Below are 8,514 nucleotides of genomic sequence, written 5' to 3' on the forward strand. Positions count from 1 at the left end.
TACAATTTTTTTCTTTCTTTATATAAATGATATAAATATTTGTATAGATTATATAATAATTAATTATCAATCAATTTTAATATTGTTAAAACTTTCGAATAAAACTAAGTTAATGGATAATGCACAACGCATCACACGTGCAACCCTATCCCACTTTGCACGTGGATTGAAAGTGTCAGGTGTTTATTTGAATAACGAGGGCCCGCCCTCGATGTCCCTCATCCCTTACGGAATCGGGGTGGATACCGACCAATGAGAGCGTTTTCTCATATTGAATCCAGCCCACTATAGGCGGGCACCTTTCAATTGATTAAAATATGTTGCTAAGTTTAAAAAAGTGACAATTTTAACTTTTCTATTGATATTGCCGTTTGTTTTTAATGTAAGGTTTCTTTTCATCTTTAAGGTACTTTAATTGATTATTATCGTATACAAATGGCTTATTAGGTACATACACTTAAAAATAAACTTAACTTGCGACTTATAAATACATATGTAATTAAAAAAATCAAGTTTTGTGTCTGAACAGTTTTAAAAGTATGAGAATTTTTTTACAGATAGTATATTTATTAAAGATACTGTAGTTTACTTGATGGTTTTGTGCAAGCCCTTCTGGGTAGGTACCACCCACTCATTAAACATTCCGCCGCTAGTCAGCAAATAGGTACTATTGTTTCGGTAGTGTTCTGGTTTTAAATCTTAATTTATTTAAAGGTTGCACAGCGTTAATCTCTATTTGCGATGGTGCCCACTTTTCATTACTTTACCCATTTGTCTGTCAAATAACATAAATAGAAGATTGTAGTGTAACACAACAAAAATTCTTAATGACTAAAGTCAAGGCTGTTTAGTTAGAGTTATAATAGACTTGTGAATTAGGCGCATTGTTCTGAAAAATTCGGTATCAAAGTGCCTTCTCTATTGAACTGTAAATAACCACTTCAGAAAAATAAATGCTAAGTTCAAAACTCACACCATTCTGTCAAAAGAAAGAAAAACTATATGTAACGATTATTTTTTCTACAATTATTTATGTACTCCTTAGAAATAAGCTGTCATACCTATAAAATAAAAATCATTTGATATATTAGTTATCTATAAATATTGACAAGTCACTTATATTTATGAAGAGATCTATCTAAATGTCACGTAAAATATAGTTGCACTAGTGTCACGATTTAACCAAAACCTACGTAGTGATAATATCTATTGCCTTTGTAAAACTTTCGAGTTTGTTTAAAATTATAAGTTTAAATAAATATGGAAAAATATATCAATCTATTCATTATTGTTGGTACTATGTTTTGCTTTACGTTCAACTCTACATTTCCACTTGAAAGAGACGCATCCATTGGCTATACAAATCGTAAGTTCTTACGAATTAAGAATATTATATATATATATATATATATTAAGTCAGTTAAATTTTATCAGTTATACTTAATATCGACACTTGAACAGTTTAATTTAGCCTATCTCTAAGTAGCTTATCTGTCTATTCTTGAAAAGATTTATCAGTGGCAAAAATCTCTATCATTAAAATAATTACATAATCAGATAAGTTTAAAGTAGGAAATAATATTTTCATAACAAAATTTCGAACACGGCGGTCAATAAGCACTGAGACAAAACACAGATGATATATTGTTGCATAAGCAACCTACAGCTTCTCTCTCTTTCATAGTCCAATGGAAAAGTAATCAGATAATAGTGGAGAGAGATTAAGCATAAAATCTCCGACTTAAAGGAGTTTCCGACACACTGCGAAAAAATCCTAACAACCAGCTTTCACTGAAATTCCTTGAGAAGAAAAAAAAATACCTATTGCAAAAAACCTGGACCGAAATTCTAACTCTGGAAATTTGTGAAAGTTACCCATATTATAGTTATACGTGGTCATACATTTAACAGAATATATAATTTAAAATAGGGTAGTTTCATAACTTAATAGTCATATTATCTAAGTAACCCGCTTACTTACATTTACATTACATTACGATGACAGCCAGTAAATTTCCAATGTTGGGCTAAGGCCTCCTCTCCTTTTGAGGAGAAGGTTTGGAGCATATTTCACCACGCTGCTCCAATGCGAGTTTGCGGAATACACATGTGGCAGAATTTCGTTGAAATTAGACACATGCAGGTTCCTCGCGATGTTTTCCTTCACCACCGAGCACGAGATGAATTATAAATACAAATTAAGCAAATGAAAATTCAGTGGTGCCTGCCTGGGTTTGAACCCGAAAACATCGGTGAAGATGCACGCGTTCTAACCACTGGGCCATCTCGGCTCTCACCATTACATGGTATTACGAAAATGAAATCCCCTTAATAAGTTTTAAATTTAGCTGAGCTTTATATTTGAAATAGAGTTGGATATTATGTACCTTATATTAAGACAAAACTTTTCATTAGTAGCATAGTATAGTTTTTAAATAGTAATTTTACCTTTTTCAGAAAGCCAAAAGTATGTATGTTTAGACAGAACAAAAAGAATATCATCGAATTTTGGGAACACACTCAGAAAAATAAAAGACACTACACAGTATTTCGGAAAGAATATTTATGATCATTTTAATATCGGTTCCAAAAGCTTAGCTAAGAAATGTAATGTAAACGAAGACGATGTTCGAAGTTTCGAGCAATTAGTTATAATGAAGAAATATCCTTATCTGGATATACGTGAATTAGATATGAAATATTTTCCTAATATCAAAAAAATTGATAATCTGTATATGGATCAAAAAATACATCATGAAGCTAGCCTCAGTGAACCGGTGGAAGAATTACTCAATGTAGAAATAATAAATAGAGGTCTAACTGGTTTCGCCATTCCACCACATTTATCAAAACACAGAATGATAGAAACTAAGCCAAGCACTTCGAAACCATCTGAAAATCCTGATTTTGTTTTAAGGAAAAAATCCTCAAATCAAAATATTTTGAAAAGCTTGACAGAGGACATCAATGCTCTTTTGGACCACAAAAATATTCAAGGGCATTAAATTATATATTGAGCAAATATAACGATATGAACGATATACTCTTTTTTTTTAAACATTTTTTTATGTAATATGTAGGTATATTCCCCACAGCTCGGCCAAGGCCTCCTCTCCCTTTGAGTAGAATGTTTGGAGCATATTCCACCACGCTGCTCCAATGTGGGTTGCTCGATACAGATGTGGCAGAATTTTGTTGAATTTAGATATAATTAAAAAATATAATATTTAAATTTTAAGTCCTTATTTTATGTAGTTTTAAAAAAACAGCAAAAGATGTAACTAAATTAAAATTTTTAAGCTAAATTAAAATTTGCACCATTAAATAAATCACATGTTTTCATGAATGATGAGCTGCTGTATTTTTAACACAATGATTATACGTTCGAGACATTCGTGATATCGGATCATTTTGTCCAAGTTTCGTTTGAGCGCGGTCAATTTTAAAGAACGAACATAAGTTGCGAGGTTTCTTCTGGGAACATTAATATTAAATCTAATATGTAAAAAATATTCGCTCAGAGATCATTCAAATAAGTAATAAGTAAATTGATTTCTCTTTACTTCCAATTTCTAACCTTAATCTGTTGTGTTGATTATATATTGTTATAATTATTGTCTTATCTACTTGACACTATTATAATTATGATCATTAATGAATCAAATTAATGCATAAATGAATTTAACGATTAAGTCCAGTCATTATACCTATACAAAAAACAGGCTGAGAAATGCCAATGAACCGAGAACGTTTATTTTTGGATATGTTGTAGGAGGGCCTTAGAAAAGCTTATCTTGAAATTGTCGACCTCGATTTCCTATGTGCGTTCGGCACCATCTTGAAAAAAGGGTTGAACTTCGTTTTTTGCGATAACTTAACTGTGCAGCGTGATACGAAAATTATGATAATATTCTTTTTTGTTACTCCATTTACATCCTATTATTTAGGTACATTTACCTTACTTGTTGTATACTTTTCGAAAATTGATCATCTAGTAATGTGAAATTTTTGTCGTGATTGAGGTAAAATGAGGCAATGTGCAATGCAGATTACCAAAAGCTTTAATACTTATTATTACAATACGTATTCTTTCAAAAATATAAAATACTTTTTTTATAGGAGAATAAATTATGAACGTATAACGTTTTCGAATGTATAAAATGTGTAAAAGTTTTCGAATTTTATCTCAAAAACATCCAATATTTCATTACAGTAAATTCATAAAAAAAAAGAAAATTATAATTCATAAATAATATAACATAAAATTACTTTATGTTATATATATAACATAATTATAACGTGAAAGATTTCTTACCAAAATAATATTAATTCGCTATTTAAATTTGGGATTAAACTTTCTGAAAATCTTTATTCAGCGTGCGTTTTGAACTGTGCCTTCGCTGTCAGTAAGTCAAAGTAAGAGTTTTCAAAATTCAAGTTTTATGTTTTATTTGATAAAGTATAATCTTTTATTCAATCATTGGTTTTACAACAACTTTTAGTTGACAGAATTTTACTATATTCGTATTAAAATAACCTTGACGTTGACGTTTTCAATTTGATACATAACTTGTCACTTGATGTTGGAATTGACATCTTTCAGTGATTTGTTGGACTGTTGGTGTTGGTTGCTAATTGAAGTTTAAATTGGCTGGCGATTTCTGCTTGAAAGTAAATATTTTGATTGTTATACCGCAATAAATACTAATTATATTTTAAAAACGTAATTCTATCAACCTATACAAATTACTGCAATATATATTGTTTGTGTTTTAATACACATCGAGTATGTATTGAAACATTTAGCCTGGCTATTATAGCCATTGATTATAACCTATTAAATTTAAATTGTTCATCGTTACGACAATATATTATATTGATTTGTGTTTGAAATGTGATTCCATTACGTAATCCTGCTGCTAATATATAATCTTGTTGCTGTTTGTAATCTACATATTATATATTGTATGTATATATATTGTATCATTTTGTCATTATTTGTTTTGTGTTAAATTTTTTTAGTTTACTACAATGGAGTTGCAATGCAAAGTGCAAAATTATGAATGGGGCAAGTTAGGATTGGAAAGTACAGTAGCAAAACTTTTGTCAAATGCTAATCCAAACATTACAATTGATCCTGAGAAGCCTTATGCAGAACTGTGGATGGGTACACACTCAAATGGACCATCTCTCATCATAGAAAGAGACATCCTTCTATCAGAGTATCTGAAGGACAACCATGATGCGGTAGGCCCTGATGTGAAGAGGAAATTTGGAGTTACGGTTCCTTTTCTATTAAAAGTTTTATCAGTTAGAAAAGCTTTGTCTATACAAGCCCATCCTACTAAGGTATCTTTTATTATTATTTACTAGTCTAAATGCCATTAACCACAATTAATTTCTTCCATGGTACTATTAAGTTAATGATATGATTGCTTACTTGATATTAAATGGCAATTATCTAGCCAATAATCTTAGTTATTATGACTCCTACAATATAACATCATTTGAATCCATCTGCTTAATCTGGATTATTGCTATGTTTACTTTAATGTCTTTTTATTTACCATTCATAGAAAGTGCCCAGTATTAATATAAATATGTATATTTACATACAGAGGTGACTTGTGACTATCAACAATTATCAAAAGGATACTTACTGGCTTTCTTATTATTAAAATAAATGAAGACCAACAGACGGACAAAGAGTCAAGAGTTAGTTTTACATTTAGAATATTAGTATAGAATACATAGTGCATACATAAAAGCTATAATTCTCATTAAACACTTAGTTTCTAATGAGTAATAAAATGTTATTGTAGTCTACAGTTATCTTATCTGTGTTATTATTACAGGATCATGCAGAGGTTTTACACAAGAGTTTTCCTGATATGTACAAAGATCCTAATCATAAGCCAGAACTTGCTATAGCTCTTACACCATTTGAAGCGCTATGTGGCTTTAGACCTACTGCGCAAATCAAGGACTTTTTGAAAAGTAGGTTTAACTGATAAAAAATAAAATTTTATATATATTAAAATTTAACACAGAAATTATAACTACTACATACTTTTTGCCATATATAATGTTGTTAAAAGATATTTAAATTCAAATCCATAAAAAAAATAAACCTATGAATGGATACAACTAAGTACATATATGTAGCATTTCATTTATTTTTTTATTTTACCTTATACAGTAAATAAATAATTAGTTAGTAAGAATTACTAATTATGTAATATATAACAAGGAAATATATATAACATATTAATACAAAAACAAAAAAAACAACAATAAATTTCAATGAACATATGAATTTCATAATACATATATTTTATATTCATTTATTACAGATCTACCTGAACTTGCCCAAATCTTGCCACAAGATAATTTAAATTCCTTTCTCAACAATGATTCTATAGATGACAGTGAAAATCTTTTGAAAATTGTCTTCCAATCCCTCATGACCTGTGATAAAGATGTAATTGCTTCAAGCTTAAAAAACTTACATGCAAGATTAGCAAAAGAAGGTAATATTTATCTAGTTTGTAATAAATTTTATACTTTATTAATTAACATAAAAAAAGAAAATCTATTTACTTTTGGTAACTATAACAATAAAAATGGAATTATTATTTCACTGAATATTTTCTAAAATTCAAAAATTAATTGTTGGTTCTCAAAGGTGGTGAAACCCAGACATCACTTCTCTATTCACTCGTGCAAAGACTTTATAAAGACTATCCAGGAGATGTAGGCTGCTGGGCTCCGTACTTTATGAACTACATGATACTAAGACCCGGTCAAGCTATTTTCCTGAAACCCAACTTACCTCATGCCTATTTAAGTGGAGGTAACTTAAAGTTTTAACCATTTTGTCCATATTTGAGACTATTGTTTTAATTTTTCAATATATATAAGTAAGTATTATATAATAAAAACGATATTCCAGACTGCATAGAATGTATGGCCTGTTCTGACAATGTTGTCCGTGCGGGACTCACTCCAAAGCACATAGACGTGCCGACACTAGTGGATATGTTAGACTATAAGAGTTATAAAACTGAGGAACTTCTGTTTGTACCACAACTGGAGGATGAAAATAGTTGTATTTGGAGACCACCTGTGCCAGACTTTGCTGTTGCAAAAATAAGGGTAAGCGCTTGTAACATTTACTATCATAAAACTTGTCTATTCTCCAATATAATAGTTTTGTGGCTAACTAATAGTGATTATCTAAGTTATATTATTCTTATGCTAAAAACCAATTTAATTACATATAATTATGTATTCAAGTTTTTTTCAATACATAATAAAAACCCGTTACAGGTGGAAAGCGGTGACTCTTACAATACTAAAGTCCGTCCCAGTCCAAGTGTTTTTATCATAATTTCTGGATCAGGTGAGGCTTGTGACACTGAGCCCGTACAAATAAGACCTGGTGTTGTATTGTTCTTGAAGGCGAGTCGGCAGTTAACACTAACACCAGCTGAAAACTCGCATATAGAAGCATATCAAGCTATATGTAACATTTGAGCAAAAATTGGTTTAATAGATTATTTTTAATGTCATAATATTAGTGCTCTTATTGACTTGAGAGAATTTTATTGGACAGCATTAAAAATATAACCATCCCTTACTTTTATAGGGGCGAAAAAGAGACAGGCGTTTTAGTTACCTATAAATAATTTTTAAAAGTAAGTAATTAATAATTATGACATTGTATACATAGTTGTAAAAAGCAATGAAATTATATACTTTTTAGTATTTTTATGCTTTATTTTTAAATGTTTAAATTGTTTTTATTTTATATTTAGCGTCACACTTGTAAGTTACCTATAATTATAGGCTTCATCTAATGAATTATAAATTATGTGCCTTAAAAGTTTGACATGAATCTACAAGTATTATAAAGTATAGTAACTAAGTAAATAAATAGTGGTATTCACAAATATGTTATTGGATAATAAAGGCTATTTACATTTTAATTATTATTAAGATAAAATGTTCCTAAACTGGCTATTAAATTAAAATAAATAAAATATTTAAAATGAAACAGTTTTATTCCTTATATAATATATTAAATCTTATATACTAATAGCGTAAGCCGATTTTTGTCCCAGTGATTGTGGATCGATAGCTGTATATAAAAAATCGGTTATGGTCTCATTTTGAAGAGCTCCAGCCTTAGATAGTAGACGCAGAAAAATAAAGAGGATTTTTAAATGCAATTTACTAAGAGCCGAGATGGCCCAGTGGTTAGAACGCGTGCATCTTAACCGATGATTTCGGGTTCAAACCCAGGCAGGCACCACTGAATTTTCATGTGCTTAATTTGTGTTTATAATTCATCTCGTGCTCGGCGGTGAAGGAAAACATCGTGAGGAAACCTGCATGTGTCTAATTTCAACGAAATTCTGCCACATGTGTATTCCGCCAACCCGCATTGGAGCAGCGTGGTGGAATATGCTCCAAACCTTCTCCTCAAAGGGAGAGGAGGCCTTTAGCCCAGCA

The 8,514-nt window shown here is 30.2% G+C and overlaps 2 protein-coding genes across 7 annotated transcripts; both read left to right on the forward strand.

The window, feature by feature from the left end:
• Positions 1 to 1,205: 1,205 nt before the first annotated feature.
• On the forward strand, positions 1,206 to 3,012 carry LOC125067465. Of its 2 annotated transcripts, none has more exons than XM_047676099.1 (2): positions 1,206 to 1,366; positions 2,458 to 3,012. In XM_047676099.1, the coding sequence occupies exons 1-2, from the start codon at positions 1,261 to 1,263 to the stop codon at positions 3,003 to 3,005; spliced, it is 654 nt and encodes a 217-aa protein (XP_047532055.1). In that variant the 5' UTR covers positions 1,206 to 1,260; the 3' UTR covers positions 3,006 to 3,012. The 2 variants fall into 2 exon arrangements, 1 of the variants encoding a protein (XP_047532055.1); XR_007119728.1 differs by lacking the exon at positions 1,206 to 1,366 and adding an exon at positions 1,833 to 1,931 and having other exon boundaries at positions 2,458 to 2,524.
• A 1,579-nt stretch (positions 3,013 to 4,591) lies between these two features.
• Positions 4,592 to 8,005, forward strand: LOC125067458 (mannose-6-phosphate isomerase). Of its 5 annotated transcripts, XM_047676086.1 has the most exons (8): positions 4,845 to 4,965; positions 5,023 to 5,349; positions 5,856 to 5,997; positions 6,354 to 6,530; positions 6,686 to 6,853; positions 6,953 to 7,155; positions 7,330 to 7,569; positions 7,612 to 8,005. In XM_047676086.1, exons 2-7 carry the CDS (start codon positions 5,032 to 5,034, stop codon positions 7,534 to 7,536), a joined length of 1,215 nt encoding a protein of 404 aa, XP_047532042.1. In that variant the 5' UTR covers positions 4,845 to 4,965; positions 5,023 to 5,031; the 3' UTR covers positions 7,537 to 7,569; positions 7,612 to 8,005. The 5 variants fall into 5 exon arrangements, with proteins under 5 accessions (XP_047532039.1, XP_047532041.1, XP_047532042.1 ...); XM_047676083.1 differs by lacking the exon at positions 4,845 to 4,965 and adding an exon at positions 4,592 to 4,671 and having other exon boundaries at positions 7,330 to 8,004; XM_047676085.1 differs by lacking the exon at positions 4,845 to 4,965 and adding an exon at positions 4,688 to 4,786 and having other exon boundaries at positions 7,330 to 8,005.
• The last annotated feature ends 509 nt before the right edge of the window (positions 8,006 to 8,514 follow it).

This window comes from Vanessa atalanta, chromosome 11, assembly GCF_905147765.1.
Source record: "Vanessa atalanta chromosome 11, ilVanAtal1.2, whole genome shotgun sequence".
In the NCBI taxonomy this organism is placed as follows: domain Eukaryota; kingdom Metazoa; phylum Arthropoda; class Insecta; order Lepidoptera; family Nymphalidae; genus Vanessa; species Vanessa atalanta.